The sequence below is a fragment of the Fopius arisanus genome, unplaced genomic scaffold (assembly GCF_000806365.1).
Source record: "Fopius arisanus strain USDA-PBARC FA_bdor unplaced genomic scaffold, ASM80636v1 scaffold00047, whole genome shotgun sequence".
NCBI lineage: Eukaryota > Metazoa > Arthropoda > Insecta > Hymenoptera > Braconidae > Fopius > Fopius arisanus.
In genome coordinates, this window is record NW_011887786.1 from 913,720 (window position 1) to 934,774 (window position 21,055).

Below are 21,055 nucleotides of genomic sequence, written 5' to 3' on the forward strand. Positions count from 1 at the left end.
GGCTCGGCTAAAGACGATTTCAACGATTGATCATTGTGTTTCACTTCAAACGGAGGAGATGGAAAGCGAGATCAAACGATTACTGGAATGCGGGTGTGATTCGTACCTCTATGAACTCTTCTCATTCTTCGACACATTTTTATCTTGTCATTATATATTGTTTCTCATAAAATCATTAAAATCTATTCGAAATATTTCGAAATATTAAGAAAAAATGACATTTTTAACAACGACAACAAGATATTATTATTTTAATGGTAGGAAATAATATCTATCCATCGGAGGGTGCCCGTGACTCGAAGGGCAACGAACCACAAAAGAAAACATTCTCGTCTATTATTACACTTGCCTTGAATTCTTTTTCACGTTCACTTATATTTTTGAATTTTTACGGCTTTGAAAGTATATAGGTGAAAAGAATGTATAATTCTTTTAGCTATTTGTGAGCTCGAGAATTGGTCGTTGTTTTATACGGCAATAGCTTGTCGATTATCCTCTATTTTCCTTTATTTTGGCTCATAGCATTCAAAAAATGATTGATGATGATTAGCTGCAAATGTGCTACTATTACTTGAATGACTGTCAAAGCCAAAAGTCATGCAGAACGAGAGAGAATACTAAAAATAGCTAAGTGGTGCGTTCCATCTACACACGTTTGTGTTAGTGCCCAATCCCGAGAATTTAGAATAGTCACGTCTTCTTCTCATACCATTCTATGATTCGCCTTAAATTACAGACTTAAATGGAGGACCAAAACCGTGTCATACTGTGGATTACCCTCTCGAATTTCAAGATAAAACCGTCATTCACCGAAACTGAAAATTGCTACCGAAAAAAAATATATCCAAGTTTTTCTGACTTACCATGTGTTCAGTTGCTTTCTCCTCAAGTTCAGATCTTGTCCAGTCAATGCGGAAGCTTAATGGCTGTAATCTGGACTCCATTTCTCTGAGCCATTTCCTCAGACACTTAACTTCATGCTCGAAGTCTTGAAAAATAAAAAGTTGAGATTAGATACGCAGTGCTTTTTTTTTTTCAATACTTGATGTTAGAAATTTCTACATTATTTGGTCCATGTCGCAATAATTAATTGGCTTGAATTTTTGAGCTTTTAAGCAACAGTTCTTTGAAAAAAAAGTTCTTTCTACATCTTTAGTTTGATACCAAAACTCATTTTCAAACAAACTCATCAGTACTTGAAAAGAAACTCTTTGTACTTGTAGCTTGGAAGCATGATCTTGAAAGATTAAAAACATGCATCCACCAAATGTCTCCCTCAGAACCCTACAACTTATGTCTCTAAAAATCTCTTGTCAAATTGGACATCCTGTATAATGTACATCCTCCCCACGAAGATTGACAAAATATTTCCACTAATTTTTCTCGGAGGGAAATTGTTTATTCTCATTTTAAAGACGTTAGGGAAAATGAATGGTTACAGAGCTCTGCCAGAGGAAGAAATATGGTAGATGATAATTTACCTGCTGAGACGTCTTGATCGGATGCCGGTTGTGTAGGTGCCATTATCTGCTCGACGAGCTCCCACTTGGCATTGAGATGATCGACTCGCCAGGCAACTTCGTCTTTCAACGAAGGTGAACGAGCCACAAGTTTGACCGCCTGATCGTTGAACAGTCTTCTCCTATATGCCTTACGTTGCAACTCCTCCATGTGAGTCTGAAATACCAGTTTGTTGCATCAATAAATATCATTCGATGGCATTTTCACCTTTTTTATTTTTTAGCATGGCAACCAAATGGCCTCAACTTACAGCACGAAGACTCTTATCCAAGAGATTCTCTTCTTTCGAGTATACCAATTCCTGCAAAACACCTAGCCATGTGTACAGCTCAGAGAATTGACAGCTGACCTCCTTGAGACCCCAGGAGAGGGTCGATACGTCCCCCTCGTCCCAAACGAGCTCTCCATTGGCTTCCTTTAACCACAAAAATCAAATTTCCGTTATCACTCTTGAGAGTTACTTCAAATTAAGAACAAATCAAACTTTCAATGTGTCACTAGTCTTCAATTGGAAGTAGGGCAGAATTAGAACCGTCTAAGAGTATTCTCCCCCTACTTAATCGGAAAATTTTTTTTTAATTTTCAATAAATTATAGAGATATTCGACCAGGAAGTGGTAATAATATAATGAAATAATCTAGAAGCTTAGGAAAAAAATAGGAACGAAAAACTGTAAATTCCTTGGTTCCCTTATGGTTTCAATTGTAATAACTGCCTTTCAACATTTTCAATAACACATTATGCAGATTTTGGAGTTGTAGCACATGACAAAATTTTCGGCCCTTAAAATCAATGAAAGTTCCTCCGAACGATGCTATTTGCACCGTGAAAAGCAGTTTATACCTTGCAACTGTCGATAAGATTTGTATCCATGATGTAGTCATAATTTGAGCGAATGGCCGCCCAGAAGTCATCTTTGCAGTCATCGCGATTAATCCATGTACGTGGGCAATATTCCTGGTTTGGGTCTTTCCTGAAAATCGAAATATAAAAATAAAAAACATTTAGTCAATCACCCAATGATGTTTGACAGTTGCATCACACACAATCAAAATAATTATTATTGAAAATTCGTTTCCATGACATTTTCGTAATTATTGTGAAACGAATTTTCTCTCATGTGTCAAACACTAACTCCTAAGGAAATAATTATTAAACTGCCCACTTGGCAATATATATTCCGTGCATAGATGAAGAGAATGAGAAGCCTTGCAGGCGTACAGTTTGACGTACCTTTTCTTAGTGAGACTATTGTAAGGTCGATCGACTCGTATCCTCGCGTGCTCCTGGCAGTCCATGCCATCTGCAGAACGTTGCAGCGAGGAACATGAGAAGCTCATTTTCATTGCACGAGAGGTACCTGAAACTAGAAGAATAAACATCACAATCTTCACCAATTTCTTGTGCAAACATTTCTCACACCGCTTCCTCAATTATGTAGATAACAACACCGTTATCTAATAGACAATTAATTCAAGAATTGCTGAGCAGTTCAGAGGTGATCACGCGTAGTTTGTCGAGTGCTTACCAATTATATTCATTGTAATTATCTGCTGATTAACCTCGTAACCCCATGGAGGAGAATTATTTAATTCTATCTTCTTAAATTGATTACACAAATGCAATCATCATTCCATTTAATTCCATTTCCAAATTAAAATAGCTAATGATCTGAGCTGAGATCTTCTTAATTCGTTAATTTTATCACTCCCTCACATATACTAATTACGAATATTCTTCTGGCCATATTTGGCAGTTGATAATTAATAATTATTTGGCAATGGCATTTACTTATCAATATTAAATCACGATTAATGATTTTGAATTATTCAACATTACCAGTGACAAACAATGAAACTTTGATGTTGAGAAGAATTTTTAATGCACTGAATTGGTCACTACCTGGGAATGAAGATGAAAAAAAAAATGCAAGTCTATTATCAAAGCGATTGACTCACCGTTGTTGAAAATAATTGTTTCCATGGCGTGTCGGTCCATTCTTCACTCTCGTTCACCGTCCCATCATCTCCAAAAACTCAACTCCACCTAAAAGCAATTAAAAACTTAGTCTAGTTCTCGACAACTAAGATAACGTCTTGATAATAAGAGCACATGACACACAACTAGAAAATGTGAAGAATACGAATGACAAATTCCTCCTAATGACTGTTGATTTATAAATTGCAGGAACTAATTATCAGTAGAAATCATCGGTGACTCAAACTTCTCAACTCCAATAAATGAGTAAAAAATATGGTATCAGTGAAGGGATTGAAGATTCAATGAACCGAATAGAAACTAACAGCAAAAAGGACCTTTTCTCTGTCTCAACTCTTGGTGTTCATTTAAACCGTCCACTTTGGATGCTCTAGGAATCCCTAAGAAAGCAAAACGATACGATTCTATCTTTAAAATCCAACACTCCAACATGAGTTCGTTCACATGGGAGGCCCAACTGGCAAAGGAATACTCCAAACAAGTAGTAAACGAAAAGGTAAGTAAGAAATAAGGATTGAAAATATCGATAACGGACATATGAAAAATAGTGTGAATTCATTGAATGAATTTGTAACTCCCACGGATGATGCACCTGCAGTTGAAGACGCTCTGCAGGAGCTCGAACGTAACTCGAGGGGAGTGAAAAAAAAAAACAAGCAAAAAGATTTAAAAAAAAAGAGACAAAACGAGTAACCATGAGATGCCATGGCGCCAGATGACTGTGTGTATGTGTATGAGTGAGTTTAAGAAAAAGAAGATATATATGGATAAAAATTGAGTGGTGAAACAGAGAGTGGGAGTGAGAAGACGATGATTTCCTTGGGCTATATTCCTTATTGGTGATGTATCCAAATATGATGATAATTGGAATAGTATCTGTGTAATTGGCAAGAATAATGGGGGGAGAAGTAGTGATCGACACACCTGTGTTGGAGAATGAGTGAGAGGGGGCAATAAAACCCAAGAAAATCTATGGGCGTCCCGGTTTTACTCACCTCATTAAACCAATCTAAACACTCCTGCGACCTTGAACATGACTCCTGATGGACGGGGTAAACCTCGTCCCACGCATTAACGACATAACCTTAGACTTGACACAGAGCACATCCGATGAGCTACGCAAAACAACTGCACAATCTATGATTTTTTTTAACGGACCGCCCGCCCTCCATGCTCCATCACCCTACACATCGCACACATACACATAAATCCGTGCCATCCGCGCCATCCGCGCCATCCGCGCCTCCACTCCACATCAACTAGTGCGCATGCGCTCTACATCTATCTATACACACAATATCACCAAAAACTATACTTTACACGTCTTGTTCATTTGTGTGGACAACTTTTTCCGAACAATAGCTCGAGTTCATCTTCAAGATCTTCAGTCTCTTCAATCCATCCAATATATCATGAAATTGGGATTATTCGAATTTGCCGCCCGGAAGTAATGGCATTCTGACGTCACAAAACTGTGACACCGCTGTTCTCGTCTCCAACCACCCGAGGTAATGGCTGTAACAACTCTCCTCGTCCTCTATTAATTTATTCAAAATTTTATTGACGACGTTCGTCCATTTGTTTCCGTCGTTAAATTAATCGCTTTCAAAGGTTTTTCGAGAAAGAGACAAGTCCTGCCCTAATATCCGGACATGAGGTATTTTTAAAATCATTTTCGTTTAGAGATCTAGTTTTTTCATTGCAGATTTCAAAGTCTCTGTTGAACTTTACGAAAATTTACATTTTTTTACGATGCCACAGTCGGATGGGAGATTTATTTGAAAAAATTCAATGTGCCAATTTTTAAAACTGGAAAATTTGAATGGAAAGCATACATTAAATTTTAAGTTTCACTCTTGAATGCATGATGTTTTTTTTGGAAATTCATAGTAAAGAATTTATCAATTTGGCGAAAAAGAATCTGTAATCATGTGACTATTTATCAAAATGTGACGAGAATTACTGATAGTGTCAGTTTCATATGCATTTCATTCAATCAATTTTTTTAAAAATGGCTCTTCGCATTAAAGGGTTATTTATAATTTTTGAATAAAAAAAAATTAAAAATCTCAATCATTTTCATTTAAAATGTCAGACGTAATTTGCAAACCGTGCAGCAATGTGTCTGCAGATGCGTTTTTTTTTTTTGAACATGTGATCACCTTTCCAACTCTTCACTAGCTTTTAACATTCCATTAGAAGGACAAACCAATCATTTCGATCAACTTTAATTACCAATTCCTTTCATCATAATACAAACATCCATTAATCATGAAATAAGGCTCCTCATACGAAAGAACTGTCTATTTTTTTTGTAGGTTCTTTAAAAGAATTTTTGGTATATTACATATTCACAGCACGACAATCTCGTTCATTGAAGAATAACTCAGCCCTCATGAATTAAACATTTTAATTTCCGTACGTTAAGAACCGATGAGTCAGGCCTTGGAAATTCGAAGAATTGTTATTTTTCGAAATGGCTTTATCGGAAATATGAACCCTCTTCGTCTTAGACACTGACATTTCCCTCACGAAATTGAACTCTCCGAATCGTTAACTCTCAACTAATAAAAACACATGAAATAAAAAAGAAAAATGTATATTTAACCGACGTTTTTCTACGTAGACACTTGTGTAATTGACGATTTATTAATAATTTAATTAGCCTTAAGACTGAGGTATTCGGTATTGAATGCACATTCTTCCGCTAGCCACGGAGAAATCGTAGAAGTGATTTTCGGGTGATGGTCGACCTGAGATATCTTTAAAAAGTCGTTGGCCCAATGAGTGAAGGGTCATGCCAGTTTCCTAAAATCTCATCAATCTATCCCAACGCCTCATTTTTATTCTTGAATATTCAAATTAATATCACATTCAGGCTCACCAGATAACGATTTTTTGATTAACAAAAAAAATAGGGTGCATACTCAAGAAATTCCATTTTTATCGAGTTTTAGAGTAGTACATAAAATAGGCTTGCATTGTCCCCCTCTTTTAAAACGCAGATAACGTATGTAGAACGCCTGTTGAAACACCATAGGTGTAAATGACCTGCGGTTGCTGATAGCCATGTAGATGCATGCCAGATAATATTACAAACGATGATTTTGTGGCAAGCGGTTCTAAAACTCTCTTCAGGGGGCAGGTGAAACCGTTTATCAAAATGGAAATTCAAAACTTTTCAAAGTCTAAACTACTCCACTTCTGGTTAATGATGGTGGCAAGAGGCAACTCATTCATCATTTACAAAATTCAACTGTAGAAAATTTTATGTACAAAATAATAATTACAGATATGATAAGACTTCATGGATAGGTTTATCATTTGGCTCGAATAATCCCAACAAGGGGACCTAGCATCCAGTAAATTCCTCCTATGAACTGAATTCCAGCTGTTAACTGAAGGCAAAATAGTGGACCTGAAAAATGGACAATATAACGTAATTCATAAAATAAGTAATAGTGCAATTAAAATATTTAAGCGAGTATCTGATAATTCACAAATTATTATAGGAATATTTCCCAAACTAAATAAAGTATATCAAATAGTAAATAAGGTATATTACTTTCGATGAAGGAAAATGTTAAGATAGTGAGGCCAACGATGGTGGAGGACATGGTATGCGATTTTTTCACAGACTGACTCCCCATCGCATCATATAATGCTGACTCGAGGCATACCGAAGTACCACCTACACTTACTCCTCCGAAAAAAGCTAGAGTCACATATATTGGAAAAGCAACTTCCGTCCATAATGCTGCAACATAATCAATTCAATAAATCATCTGGAATTATTACCGTTAACTGTTGAGAGGAAACATCGCGTGTCTAAAAGGGCCGGTATCCGCCATCGTATGTGAAAATCCATTAATGAAAAATATCTCAAGTTAAATTATCCGTGAAGAACCAATTTTTTGGCTTGATGAAATTAAAAAAAAAAAGCTTCTTGGTGCTACTACACCCCTTTTACTACTACACTGAGAAAAAACAATGAAAAAACGTTGATTGAACAACGTACCTGATTTTTTAATCATTGCGCTAAACTTTTAGTTGTTTTTCGAAAACTCTATTCCCAATTAATTATACAATCGCGCCAGGATAACAAAAGTATACGAAATCGATATTCAAGTGTGTTCATACTTCAATGAAGACGGGATGCTATTGGCTGGTACTTGAATAAAGAAAAAAAAAAGCATTGAATGACAATAGACACGCGACAAGGAGATGAGAATTGATGGAGATATTTCACCGAGAAGTGTGACGCTCCCGAGCCACAATGCACTTCCGAAGCATAAACTCCTCCATCTGGCAGAGTTGGGTTTCCAATATGATGCTACATTTGGGATAAATGTTCCCAATCCGGCTGCCGTAGACATGGTTACACCATCCATCAAATTTGCAGAGCCTAATTGAACTATAGCTACAGATGGAAGTAAAATCCAGAAGACAAGACCTCCAGCTTTACAGCCGATGCAAGCAATCACACCCACCCAGAATTTCACTGATTTCAAAATTTGACACTTTTGTCTCAATCCTGAGAAAACATTCACGGGGTAGTTAGCAACATTAAAAATTACTTCATCTCCTTCAGGCTCCTGAAATCGAGGCGCATGGCATGAATTGCTCGAATTAATAAATTTGGTATGGATTAATTGTTCCTGAGTTGAAAAATATTTACTCGAAAACTGTAAACATCATTTCCATCCCGAGATATATTGGAAGCAACTCCATCATTGGCACTTTCTTCATTGAATATACTTCTGGAATTGTTCTCTTGACCGCTTCCATCAGTTCTGCCAGAAATCCCTCTATTAGTTAATTCATTGTCCTCATCGCTAATGAGAAGAGTATAAGGATTGGTCCGCGAGCGAATAATTGGAGACCGAAGGGCCAATGTCCCCATTGCTGCTGGGATGAAGCAACAGGCCATCAAAAGCAATCCCATTTGGAGACTCGAGGTTGAAAATAATGCGAGGCCAAATCCGGGAGCGAAAACAAAGCCCAGAGAACTCGCCACTTCTTTCAAAGTCAACGCTAATCTTAATCGACTTGGAAAGTTTCGTCGGAGAAGAGTGTCAGTTTGAACGAGGATAAAACTTCCTCCAATTCCCATTACAGCCCCTGCACTTGAACTTGCTAAGTAAGCACCAACTCCACCTGTTGCCAAATAGCCTGATGCTAGCACACCAATTGATAACAGGCAAACTCCAATGAAGCCAACTAGACGAGGTACTCCTGCTAGGTGCACCATTATACCGGACCATGGCTCTGAAATTATTCGAAATTATTGAAAATTTTTTTTTTTTCAAGTGATGAAGTTTTATTGTCATTCCGTCCAACATCCAAATTGAACTCACCTGCTAGACTTAAGAACGCTGTGAAGAGAATAGGAATAATAGCTATTTCCTGTTGCCACGAATCCAATCCAAATGGTGAATCAACGGCCAAATGACCCAGGGCCACTCCATACATTGACGTTATGGTGGGCACTGTCATCTAGTGTTCAATATATAAAAACAAACACAAAACGATGCCAACATTTTTTTTTAAATTCCATTGAAAGTCAAAAACAAAGTCATATTCACACCCGGTTTTTTTCAGATTTTCCTTTTCTCTGTAGTCGAATCAAATTACTTCACAATTTAGACCCTAACAAAAATATCATTTCCTTGTGTCATCGTTGTACTCCAAACAAAAAAATATCCCATCTGTAATTTTTACCTGAATAACCATTGAACCAGCAAGTACAATCCAAGAATATCCACCATCAGGCAAAGTTGGTCCCAATTCTGGCACAGAACTGATAACTTGATCGAGGCGAAGACGCCCAGTGTGTGCCATTATTTTCCAAATGTTAATCTACTGGAAGTATTTTGGGAAATAGCCGTTGAATTTCGTACACTGTAAATGAAATGCAATATTGGAATGCACCTAAAGGCCAGCCATTTTCCGATACGACAACGACATGACTGTGTCCAATCACCTGAAGAGTGTAAATAGCTTGATAAAAGATAAGAGGTAAGAGATTACTTAAGGTGATGTTCATATACAGACAATTATCTTTTCAAGTTTCACCGTCTTATTTTTATTCATTTTTATTCATTTTTTACTTAGAGTAACTTGTCAATTGATAAACTAAAAGTTAAAAATATATTTTGAAATATGTTACAGTGCGCTTGGATAACTCCAATCTTTTAATTTGTTCAATTTTATTGATCAGGTGATGTAATTAAGTACGGGGTAGAGAATATATTAAATTAATCCATTTTATAGTTACTACTTATCTACCATGACTTCTTATGTGATTATTTTTTTCACTTATTTATATAGTTCTGTCTTATTGTCGTCGTAACACTGAGGGAAATGTTAATAATAATTATGTATTTTTTTAATTGATTGCGAAGGAGGGGATGAAAGGAAATTTAGAGATCTTAAGCTTCATTTTCTCTGGCCTCTCCAGTTGCTATTGATGTGTATCTTACGCGTTTGTTCACTGAATCTATCACTGGTCCAAGCTTTTTCTTCAGCTCTTCACGTTGCAAATAGATTAATGCACAAACAAGGGCCACTAAAACTAACGAAAGCATCACAACTGCTACGGCTGTTCCTGAGTTTCCAGCTGCTGAATTCACTTTTGTCATGCAGTTCTTCGTCTCTTGGAAGGGTAACAGTTTATTGTGCTCTGCAATGTGTTATTTCCAGATTTTATAGCAGCTATATTCGTGCATTGATTCTCATTGTCATGAGATTGTGTGAAATTAATTTTCTAAATTATAAATTTTTGCTATATTAATGAATAAAAAGTGAAAATATTACTTACTGTCTTTGCATGTCAAAATATGTTGATTTCTCACAAAGATCTTAGTTTTCTTCATCCACTTGATGAATGGATTAAGCTTACAGGAGCATTGAAATGGATTATTGGACAAATCGATCGTCACACTTTGATTGTGCTGTGCAAATGTGTCTAAGGTCTTCATGTCGCGATCCAATACCCTCGTGAAATTATTCCGTTGCAGATCCAAAAATCTCAATTTTTGCAGGCATGATAAATTGAAATGCAATGCAGTTAGAGAATTATCTCCCAAGTGAAGATCTAGGAGATTTGGAAGATTGCAGAAGACTTTTGAATCTCTAAATTCCGAGATTTCATTCTGCTCCAGATGAAGCTTTATCAGCTGAGACAAATTACTGCAGAAAAAAATCAAACAATACTTTGTAAATCAATTTTTAAATAAAAAAAAAATAAATAAAAGCAATCCTAATTAAGAGCTAATGACTGATGTACCTGTTGACAAATATATTGTGTAGTGTCTCAGCTAAATCTCTTGGTGGTCCATCCTCAAAGGCATCAGTAAGGTGCAACTCCAGAAGAGATTCAAAATTTGAGAAAACACGTGGATGATCGCTCTGGGATTGTATGGATAATTCATTAAAATCTAGATTCAACCGCTGCACGTTCTTTACATGATGATACGCTTTTCCACTTATTTCCCGAATTTTGTTGCTTGACATGTCGATAATCCTCAAACTTGGTATTCTATCCAATGTACCGAAAATATTCCATGGTAGTTTTTCTAATGTGTTTCCCGTGAAAATTAATACCTAAAATCATCAAAACATGTCAATATTTTGCAAACAAATAGCCAATATCCATGGCAAAAACCATGAAATATTACCTGAGTTTTATTGGGTAAATTTTCCAAGGGTTCTACATCGGTAAATTTGGAGTTTGTGCAATTGACAACGTACTGATGTCTCCCCTCAAAGCAAATCCTCGAGCAGATGCATCTATTCTGGAAAGCACGACCACACTCTAACTTGGACAGCTCTGATGTCTCCAAGCTGTGCCAATTCTTGTCATCACAGTTCTCTGAATCATCAGCAGCAGATAGAACGAGAAATCCCAGAACGAGCCACACACACCGCATTTCCATTCTCTAACTTGAGCTTAAAAATAAAAAAAGGTACATGAACTCCAGCGTTGAGAACAACAAACCGGTTTTTCTCCTTATCTCGAGAGCTCTACAACCCTATCAGTCGCATCAATTATTATTCACATTTTTACGTTAACACATTATTTTATTGCTGTTGATTGCTTCACTGGCAATTGAATAACACGCCACCACAACAATCTGCTCTTTACCAATTTCGTGGTGAAAAAAATGCCACCTGCACTTGAATCTCGTAGACTGGCAATAAAAGAAAAATAAGAGATAAGAGGGGGGCCGAATTAAAAAATCTTCCATTTTTTATGGACTTGGAGAGGGCAGGTAGACGCCTGACAAAACAGGTGACTCGATTGGTTCAAGGGACAAATATAACTTGTCATTTTACAGAAGAAACAAACAACAAAATTAAAACTCGAATTGACTAAAAAATTTTTATTCAAATAATAAACGTACGTTGGTATACTCGCATTTACTCGTAGCTGATGAAAATTCCAAATAGGGTCAAGACATTGCGTAGTTTCGCCAGGATGTAACTTCAAGAGGCGTGAGACGAATAATTTTTATAAATAATTTCCAACAACATGTGCTCGGTTGGCGTTAATTAAATCGTATAATCCAGTCACTATTGTCACTATTGTCAGGTTTATCGTCAGAAATATTGCTGAATGATTTCGTTGAGGTGGAGGTGGATGCAGTAACGGTATAAAGGAGCACCAGGAATGAGTCACGGGAGAATATAGCGGCAGGAAAGGGTCCAGGTGAGTCGTAGGAAAATATTTAACCTTGTGTCGTGCTGCGTTCAAACTTTCAGCCCCACCTGTAAAACGGGGCCCCACTCCATTCACATAGTACCACCCCTCCATCGGGGCCTTGTTTTTTTTTCTTTCTTTCTTTCTTTCTTTCTTTCTTTCTTTCTTTCTCATCATGCCTTTTCATCAGAGAGAAGCATTGCATTGCATTGCACTACATTCACTCCAGTACATTAATTATCAAATGGTCATTTTTTTTCAAAATTTTGTTTTTTATTTTATACAGTCATTATCAATCCAGTGATGTAACAGCGATGTAATCTATTCTTGGAAATTACTTGGAATTATTTTTAAAAATCGCCTGAAATCGTCGATTTCATTCAAATGATTTATCTTTTGAAATCAATAAGAATTGAAAATTATGGAAATTCCCTAGACAATTTCACTTATCCAAGAGGTAAAACCTTTACAGCTTTGCAAAAATGTTTAGGAAAAAATGAAACTCTTGAATCATAATATGAGATACGAATTCTGTATTGGAAATATTATTTGGACATTTCACAGTCTGGGAATTTAACGCACAATGTACAAGAGTAAATGCTCGCACTCTTAGTTACGAAAATATAATATGTTTTTTTATTACAAAGAAATTCTTTCCTTAATCCCCAGAATAGTGGTGTTACATGTTTTTTCCATTGTGTTTCAAATGAATGTATAAAAAATATGTTGAAATACAAATTCAAAGTAAATTAAGGTGTAATAATAATGTCTTACACTGAACACTCAATTAATTCCATTATTTAATCTTTTACCTAGCTTTAATCTCCCCAAATATATTACGGAAATCTTTCTTACACGCTATACGAATTCGTTATAGCGCTACGAGATTCTGGTACAGTAGATATAGAATTGATCTTTTTTTCTTCCATCTCCATATAATTTTCTTTAGATAATTTTTCACCATTTCGTCAATAATATTTCTCTGACTTGAAGTATGGAAAATATTCGCCATGTTTTTTCATTCTCCTCTTTCTACATCTAGCTTGGCTTTTTACGGGTCAGTTACATATAATATATGATGATTAAACGAAACAATCACTCCTTGAATTCAATTCAAAATAAATATATAGCTTTGTGTATATATTTTTTTAGCATATTTTTAATTAAAAAACATATCCACAAGAAACTTTCTTAAATACAGAAAGTATATTGATCAGTTCAGCGGGTGAAGAATTTTCGTACCCATAAATCATTTAAAAAAGAAAGATTCTTTCAGTTTTTCTTAAGATCCATTTGTAAAAAATAGTTTTGCGCGATTCTTTTCAAACAATCTTGTGCCAAAAATTTGCTAATTCATATTACTCTGATCTTATACGAAATCTTACCAACGAAAAATGAATAACTCTTTGGTAAAATGTCAACACTGAATATTCTGTCATTCAATAAAGCAAGGGAATAAAATTATTCACTTTCTTCATCATTTTTACGAATTGTTTTGGAGAGTGAAAGAGAAAAATAAAATTTTCCTCATCTTGAAAATATAAATTTGATTTTCGAGTGATAATTATTATTAGCAATTTTTTTCATCTCAATATTTCATGAAAAAAATGAAAAGAAAAATTTAACAGGCACTCCAATTAATCCAATTTGTCACTCTTTCATTTTCCAAATATTCAAACTCCTTCTCATAGCATAATAGAATTAATTTACTCTCGCACATCAAACGCATATTAAATTTGCGTTTATCGTCATCAATAAATTGTAAATAGGCAGGTACTGATAGCCAACGATCTGCTGTTATTCAAGACATCACAATAATCATTACCTCCCAAAGCAATTTACAGTGAACTTCATAAATGCTGGACGTCCAAATAGCCCAAAAATTCTTTTGCAATATTTACTTGTCATCATACATATCATATTAAACAATCTATACTGCATCCGAGATTTCTACTTCAACAGAATTCAAAAGATTTCCCTTATCCTAGAATTAATCCTAGAACTAATGGACATCTAAAGGTACGGGATGGACTCTTATTACTCAGTGATTAATCTCTCAACATTAATAAATTTGACTGATGTGAAGCATCGACAAGTGAAGCGTCTTTTAGTATCTTTTCCACCGGCAATATCTTGGCACACACAGTAAACCTTAATTATTATTATTTTTTTTACCTTCAACTAAAAACCAGTCATAAGTTTAAGAGCGAGCGATTGGGCACATCTGGACAGGAGAGTAATACGATAGATCTTGGCGAAAAAAATTCTGATGCTTACGTTACTAGAAAAAAAAAAAAAAATCTCCATATCTCAAATTTTTCTCCTTAAGCTTTGTATCGATCGGAAGAACCGATGGCACAGCAGAGCACTAGAGAAAAGATTAGTCCAATTAGCTCAACGATGCCCAGAGCAATTATTGCAATGAGAATACTGCAGCCCTGGTCATTTAGTTTGCTGATTAATTTGTCGACACAGCCCTGTATGGAAAAAAATATATTTTTCACATTTTTATCAAGTTTTTCACTGCAAAGGACACTTTTTTTTTTTAATTACTATAAATATAACAATGTTTATTACTATTTTCCTTTGAGATTCTCTCAAATTTTTCTCAAGTATTTTTGTCAGTAGTAATTGAAGAATTCTATGGATTATTTTAGATCTGCATAAGTTTAACCAATCATGCAGGAGGATGAAAAAGTCTAATTAAAATGAAAAATATCTCCAATTACCTCAGAATAAATAGCATTGTCGACAAATCCTCCAATTTTGACTTGACGTGCTCTTCGACAGGCCTCGGAGCCCTTCTCTTTGCAGCAAGACTCGGGCAATTCATAATTATTGTTTCCATTCGAGGTAACAGGAACGCTGAGACCACTCAAAGTTGAGCCTTTGGTATTATATTCACTACCAGCCCAATCATCTGGTCCATTAGCTCCACAGCATCCCAAGTTAGATTGAAAGGCGTCAATGGTTGCTGTGCGATATTCAATGACACCGTAGTCTTTCTGAAAATAAAACATTTAAATCATTACCAGAATATCTGTTTGCGCGTCTCGTTTTTGCTACCAAATCAGGGCATTTCATTGCATTTCACATCTAAAACATCTAAAGAGTTAATAATAATAATTACTTTAATAGTTTCTGTAAATGCCCTCTTGACGAGTGGTCCAAAAGTATCCCGATGAGTGTAAAGCCATGCCCCAGCAGCAATTTGAGCGACAACAATGACCAGTAGACAGCTGAAAAAGGAAACCAGGAGACACTGGGATTCACGAAATGCGCCGCAGCAGCCGAGGAATGAGACTATCAGGAGGAGCGCTCCTGCTGCCACCATTATGTACAATCCTGCATGGTAATTAGACTCTTCTTGGGTCAGCGACACTATGAATGTATTGTCTACTAGCATCCATACCCCTAGAACTACCGCTGCAAGACCCAGTGCCTGAAAAAAAGTCCATATTTTATTTATTGTTTATTGATGAACAATTGATGGCAACACGCGAGGTTTTTAAGAAAGAAATCTTAAGTACTGAATCCAATGTCGTAATTCACCTATTTGAATTTCATAATTGGCGTTAATTTTTTTTTTTTCCAGATTCTGTGTGAGATAATGAAAAACCGCTCGTCTCATTAATTTGGAGTCGGAATTTGCTCAAGATTTCCTATATTAAGAAGTAGGAGAAATACGAGAGGCAGATTTTCTAAAGGAGTGCACTAGAATGCAACAGTTGATGAGGATAAAGAGTTGTTTGCATATGGGCTGAGAATAATTAATGGTTAAAGCTCGTATAATTCTCGTATAAAACTCGTAAGCATTAATCTAGTGGTATTCTGATTTAGATGAGAATCAGAAAGGGGGGACGCAAGGAGATGAATAATGTAATCAAAGACTCCTGAGGTGGCAATATGCATGAAATGTAAGACAACTACTCGCATTCAACTCAAAGTCGCAACACTTGCATGTCAATGACGTAATTGAATATCCACTCAAAACTCTAGCCGCTTACTGGAGCTCTTCCTTATTTTTCATTCCACTTTTTTTCCTATACATATTATATTTTTTCTCTTTCATTGCTTAACCCCACAAAGGTGGTAAAGGTCAGCACGTGCATTGTAAGGCCGTTGCACTCATTTCTCGAGCACTCAGCAAATACTGCCATTGCACATTTTTCGTTATGTCTAATAACATATACTTTTTTTTACACTAACAATCTTGTACTGCTCCATTGGCAGTTGGAGATTTAATGATTAAAAGATATTTATTTCGCACCTTTTTCCAAATATTTAATTGAACTCTAATGAATTCTGGAACCAATTAGTGAATATATTCCCTGCTCATTATTCTGCCAACATGTGGCTTGGCATGTTTTTTTCAGCAGACACCTGGAGTACATATTGAATATCTGTGAAATGTGAAGACACGAACTTTTGTGTGGAAAACACGCTTAGAGTTTATATTCGTATAAAAAACCATAATCCTACATGATGAGTGAGAGCATAGTAGGGAAACATGAGAAAAAGTGGTAGTCTCTGTTAAAAAAAAAACTGGATACATTTGTTGATGAAGATTGTTGAAAAGCTTTTAGAATTGTCAACGGTGCCAGACGCGCTTCATACGTCAAATCTGTCAACAATATGTGTCGGGAGAAAGACTCTTTACACTCGAGAGATTTCATCTTTTCTACGATCCCGGAGCGATTTTGTTCTCTTTTCACCTTTTTCGAATAGCTCTTCCACTATTGACTTCCCTCTTATTAAGATAGCATATGGAAGAAAAGTATTTTCCGAAATTCCCACATTTCTACTTGTTACATTTTTATTTGAAATTGAATTCAAACTGAAATAATTGACGAATCATCAAAAAAATTCTCACACAACAAAAAAAAAGGCTCAAAGTAACGAAAAAAAAAAAAAAAATGAATGCCCTTGCATTACCAAAAATGAATATGTAGAAACACTTCCTTCTCGAGAAATGCCTGAAGAATGTTCTTGAGAATACAGAAATAAATATTACCAACACGTGTACAGCACGTGATGCCATACCTGGAGAATCTTTTCCCATCTGTAAACCGAATTTCGTCTGGGCGGTAGTGAAGCATGGTAACAATTTCATGAATAAAAAGGTCTGAGGGAAGAAGCTTTTTTTTCAAGCAAGATGTATTTTTCATGTTGTAAAGATAAGAGAAATGGCCTGGAGTAGCACTTGGGCACTTGGGCACTTGGGCACTTGGGCACTTGGGGATAGCCTGACATGTCTGGCATGTTATACGGTTAATCCATCTAATGTTAAAGTCAAGAAAAAATCTCCATCTTCAATTCCAGGCAAGCGTGGGACACAGGGCGAGTCTGTTCGTTATGTTTACCGACAAGAGTTTCCCAGTCCCCTCCACTGGATTTATATTCGTCTGGAATTACGAGTCAGTATGTAATTTCTCTCAGTCGAAAACTTCCTGCAGCTTAAGCTTAAACGCTATTTGTATATCGCGTGCCTTCTGCTAAAACATCGTATAAACATTTTCCCAGGGAATGTTATACTCGGCCTTTCCAAAAATCATAATGCCAAATTGAATCATCTCAATGAATATATAAATGTTTTTTTTTCAATAAATATTTTGAGAGCCTTTTACCGTTTTGCCATTTTTTTCAGCCTGCACGTGCTATCATCTTTACATTTTTTTCCTTCAGTGGGGGATCCCGAAACCAACACTAGAAACTTTTTCAAGTAAAAGTAAATTCGCTTGGTCACTGAAAATAAATTTTTACAGCTAAGTTGTAGCAACATTAACAAACGTGAGTCACGTCAGCCCTGAGAAAGACCTCACCTCTCCGCTTCGCCTCATCAACCAGAAATAAGTCCTGACTATTCTCTCTTGCTCTCTCAGTTTCTCTACATTAACTCTCCCCTTACATTCACATACCAGTTACACAAAGTTGTGTCAGTAAATTTATACGACTAGAGGAAACAGCCACGCACCACCTGGACTCTTACGAGGGGCTCTACTGTAAAAATGTCTCCTCATGTGCGATTATTTAAACGCCAATTGCTTTTATATTTTCCCTTCTTCTACCATATTATTTTTCATTCAGTACCCAAATCCTTTGGACCCAAGCAAATCTAACAAAACTAATATTTTTTTTTTTATACAAGGGAAACAAGGAAATTTCAATTCTCGCCGTTATCACAGCAAATGTAACTGGAAAATCCAGTATTTCTCGTACTAGTTTTTAAAAGAATTATATGACGTGCATTGAACAAAAAAAATGGTAGAACATTTTTCTGAATTTTAATAAAATTGCCTTGTCTGAATGCCCTGACCCTTTGGGGCAAAATTTCAAAATTTTTAATTGTAAAATGTAGTTTAATTTAATAATTCACTTTATCCCTGTATCTTCATCAGAATGGGAGTCGAAAGAGGTATCTGAAATGTATTTCAAAATTTCTCCAGCCGACTAGATGACTGTCTATGAAGATACTCCAAAAAAAAACGAAAATTCGGTGCATATGATCAAGCGGTGTTATTCTTATGAAACCATTGTTTATGTTTATGTTTATGTAAACGCTATAAGATAATTTTCAGGTACCGTCCCATTGATTTTCGCCTAGGGTTATATGCAAATAACTGCACCTCTTACTTTTGAAAGAGCCTGTAGCATGTATTTACCCCCATGGCGGTCTGCCATTCACGTCCTTATTTGAACCATCGCTTTGATTATCGTCATTGGAGCGAATATTTTCCACCTCTCATTCAAGATGGTCTATCTTCCTACGCCCAGAAAAAATTTTTTCTCCCAAAAATTCATTTATTTTGGACAAGTGTTTATATTTCCGGTAAAGTCCATTCACTTGGCAAAAGTCTTTATCTCTCTGAATTGATGAAATTAAAAAAAAATCAATAGTCATTGAAGTTAGTCAAAAACAGCAAGTTAAATTCCATTTTAATGTCCTTAGGTATTATGAAAAAATACGGTAAAAATGTCTTGAACAATATTTAGCTGTATGGGGAATATTCGTGATTTAATTGCGCAGATACATCCAGGTCATGACCTATTTTGGAATACTCTGGTGTCCCTGGTAGGATAGCCATCCTGGTTGAATTGGCCATTCAATTGAGATTGAGTCTCTCGGTGGAAAGGAAAAAGGGAATCCACACGAGAGTGAGTGCGCAACTACAATTTGGAGTTGGTTAGGGTAAATGTATGAGTAGAGGGAGGAAAAAGGGAGCGGATGGTATCCCGTACCAACCCCCAGATGGAATCGATACAGCCATCCCACCACCATCAAATTACACCGTACTATTTTTCTTCTTTCCTCTTTCCCTTACTAATTAACATAAAAATCATATCTACCATTCGAAAGCGATTAAATGTTTTTCTATTCGCCAGACAAGTTTAATGAAAATCAAATTAACTCAACAGATGAGTCGATAACAGAAACAGCATAATCCTATAAAAATCTATTTTATAATGAGCAATGAGGGTAAAGTTGAACACTCATGGAAAAGTACCATTTCAACATTTTACGACGCCTCGCCGTTTTGAAAAAAACTACTCTTTTTTTCAGTTGGGTGTTGAAATTTATTTTTTCAATGGAAGAGTATGTATAGGCATATGGAACTATTTTTAAATGAAGAATAATGACATGACAGCTGATTTGATTGCAGTAACTGGCACAGGAAACCAATAAACACAGTGGAGAAATAATGATTAAACAAACTCTACGTGGTTGTGATTTGAAATAAGAGTGAAAGAATTTCCGCACCGATCGGATGATCGATATTAACCCGACCTTTTCTCATCGTCAATTACAATTTCTGTCACGCAATTCATTGCATCTCATTGTCATCTCAACAAAGAGAAAAAAAAATCTCCTCAATGTCCTCATTAATTTCATCATAAATTCAAATCAATTGAACATTATATCGACTTGAATAATCTCGACAGCGGAAATTGATTGATACCTTGACAGAACAAAACAAATGCGTTTTATTTCGAGTAAAGATAAAAAAGAAGAAATACAAACAGATTGAGGAGTATCCATGAATTTCTAAATATAAACTCCCAAAGTTTTTATCATTGTTACGTTAAGAATTTGTCTTTTTTAAATTCAACTCGCAGTATTGGAAATAGCGAAGAAATCTCAAGATATGGATTTCGTTAAATTTTGGTTTGTATTTTTAGAAGAGCGATTATAAAATTGTTTCTATATGAAAAGTAAACTTTTATGTTTATCTATTGTGATGATAAACTCACCCAAAAAACCAAGTTGACGCAAACAAGCGTGTATTTGATAATTCCGTAACACTGAGACATCACCATTTTTTACCAATTTTTAGGAGATTATTTTGAGAGAATTATATATTATTATATAGCCTCCGGTGAGGGGGAGGGGGGTGATACCGAGGGGCTCCTCGAGGTTTTTATCTCTCTCCTGGTGTTTGTAATTTGAGTTTTTGGTCAACGATTTTCCAGGCTCTCTCTCACAGATGTATAACAGTTTTATTTTTATTGTTTTGTTTCGTTTTGTTTCGTTTTGTTTCGTTTTGTTTTGTTTTGTTTCGTTACGTGGATGGAACGACTTTTGACAGTGTTGACTCACTAACGGCTTACACACAACTGCAACTGAATAACTGAACTGATGGACGCTCGCTGTTCGCACGCTCGCCGTTCAGCGCAAGGCACAAGCTCCAGTTGGTTTGAGTTGGTTGAGTTGGTTGAGTTGGTTTCAGTTTGGGCTTATGGGGATGCTTCAATGGATATGACAAAAAAATACTAAGAGAATGAGAGGGCTGGGGCAGGCACGTGGCGCCATCCCTTGGAACTCCTTTACAGTCCAAA

At 36.0% G+C, this 21,055-nt stretch overlaps 4 protein-coding genes across 8 annotated transcripts in view; all 4 read right to left on the reverse strand.

Annotated features, from left to right (window-relative positions):
* klar (klarsicht) overlaps nt 1–4,697 on the reverse strand; it is a 62,561-nt gene extending 57,864 nt beyond the window's left edge. For both annotated transcript variants that reach the window (XM_011306401.1, XM_011306400.1), the window contains exons 1-7: nt 4,515–4,697; nt 3,480–3,567; nt 2,755–2,887; nt 2,365–2,494; nt 1,772–1,936; nt 1,482–1,677; nt 864–988 (exon numbers count right to left, since the gene is read on the reverse strand). In XM_011306401.1, coding sequence (XP_011304703.1) covers nt 864–988; nt 1,482–1,677; nt 1,772–1,936; nt 2,365–2,494; nt 2,755–2,887; nt 3,480–3,519 — 789 coding nt within the window. In that variant the 5' untranslated portion in view covers nt 3,520–3,567; nt 4,515–4,697. The remainder of the gene's footprint in view (nt 1–863; nt 989–1,481; nt 1,678–1,771; nt 1,937–2,364; nt 2,495–2,754; nt 2,888–3,479; nt 3,568–4,514) is intronic.
* Nucleotides 4,698–6,102: 1,405 nt separating this feature from the next.
* On the reverse strand, nt 6,103–9,386 carry LOC105267507 (uncharacterized). 2 transcript variants are annotated; one of them, XM_011306405.1, is made up of 6 exons: nt 9,241–9,386; nt 8,877–9,015; nt 8,198–8,787; nt 7,769–8,114; nt 7,085–7,276; nt 6,103–6,937 (listed from the first exon to the last, which is right to left on the reverse strand). In XM_011306405.1, exons 1-6 carry the CDS (start codon nt 9,358–9,360, stop codon nt 6,840–6,842), a joined length of 1,485 nt encoding a protein of 494 aa, XP_011304707.1. In that variant the 5' UTR covers nt 9,361–9,386; the 3' UTR covers nt 6,103–6,839. The 2 variants fall into 2 exon arrangements, with proteins under 2 accessions (XP_011304707.1, XP_011304709.1); XM_011306407.1 differs by having other exon boundaries at nt 8,877–9,168; nt 9,241–9,330.
* Nucleotides 9,383–12,369, reverse strand: LOC105267506 (phospholipase A2 inhibitor). 3 transcript variants are annotated; one of them, XM_011306402.1, is made up of 5 exons: nt 11,925–12,369; nt 11,199–11,469; nt 10,808–11,124; nt 10,340–10,710; nt 9,383–10,201 (listed from the first exon to the last, which is right to left on the reverse strand). In XM_011306402.1, exons 2-5 carry the CDS (start codon nt 11,454–11,456, stop codon nt 9,951–9,953), a joined length of 1,197 nt encoding a protein of 398 aa, XP_011304704.1. In that variant the 5' UTR covers nt 11,457–11,469; nt 11,925–12,369; the 3' UTR covers nt 9,383–9,950. The 3 variants fall into 3 exon arrangements, with proteins under 3 accessions (XP_011304704.1, XP_011304705.1, XP_011304706.1); XM_011306403.1 differs by lacking the exon at nt 11,925–12,369 and adding an exon at nt 11,666–11,765; XM_011306404.1 differs by lacking the exon at nt 11,925–12,369 and adding an exon at nt 11,580–11,655.
* Nucleotides 12,370–13,773: 1,404 nt separating this feature from the next.
* On the reverse strand, nt 13,774–20,923 carry LOC105267508 (CD9 antigen). The gene is made up of 4 exons (XM_011306408.1): nt 20,471–20,923; nt 15,351–15,662; nt 14,950–15,225; nt 13,774–14,697 (listed from the first exon to the last, which is right to left on the reverse strand). Exons 1-4 carry the CDS (start codon nt 20,534–20,536, stop codon nt 14,545–14,547), a joined length of 807 nt encoding a protein of 268 aa, XP_011304710.1. The 5' UTR covers nt 20,537–20,923; the 3' UTR covers nt 13,774–14,544.
* Nucleotides 20,924–21,055: the final 132 nt, after the last annotated feature.

Bases quoted from the DNA above. Each gene is read 5' to 3' on its own strand.
- LOC105267507 (XM_011306405.1), bottom strand. From the start codon at position 9,360: ATGGCACACACTGGGCGTCTTCGCCTCGATCAAGTTATCAGTTCTGTG. The intron at 8,788-8,876 runs GTGAGTTCAATT...GAATAATTTCAG, and splicing joins AGCGTTCTTAAGTCTAGCAG to AGCCATGGTCCGGTATAATG. The intron at 7,277-7,768 runs GTGAAATATCTC...ATTATGTTGCAG, and splicing joins CGGGAGCGTCACACTTCTCG to CATTATGGACGGAAGTTGCT.
- LOC105267506 (XM_011306402.1), bottom strand. From the start codon at position 11,456: ATGGAAATGCGGTGTGTGTGGCTCGTTCTGGGATTTCTCGTTCTATCT. The intron at 11,125-11,198 runs GTAATATTTCAT...TGATGATTTTAG, and splicing joins ATTTACCCAATAAAACTCAG to GTATTAATTTTCACGGGAAA. The intron at 10,711-10,807 runs GTACATCAGTCA...TTTTTTCTGCAG, and splicing joins CACAATATATTTGTCAACAG to TAATTTGTCTCAGCTGATAA.
- LOC105267508 (XM_011306408.1), bottom strand. From the start codon at position 20,536: ATGGTGATGTCTCAGTGTTACGGAATTATCAAATACACGCTTGTTTGC. The intron at 15,226-15,350 runs GTAATTATTATT...TTTTATTTTCAG, and splicing joins CATTTACAGAAACTATTAAA to AAAGACTACGGTGTCATTGA. The intron at 14,698-14,949 runs GTAATTGGAGAT...TTTTCCATACAG, and splicing joins ACAATGCTATTTATTCTGAG to GGCTGTGTCGACAAATTAAT.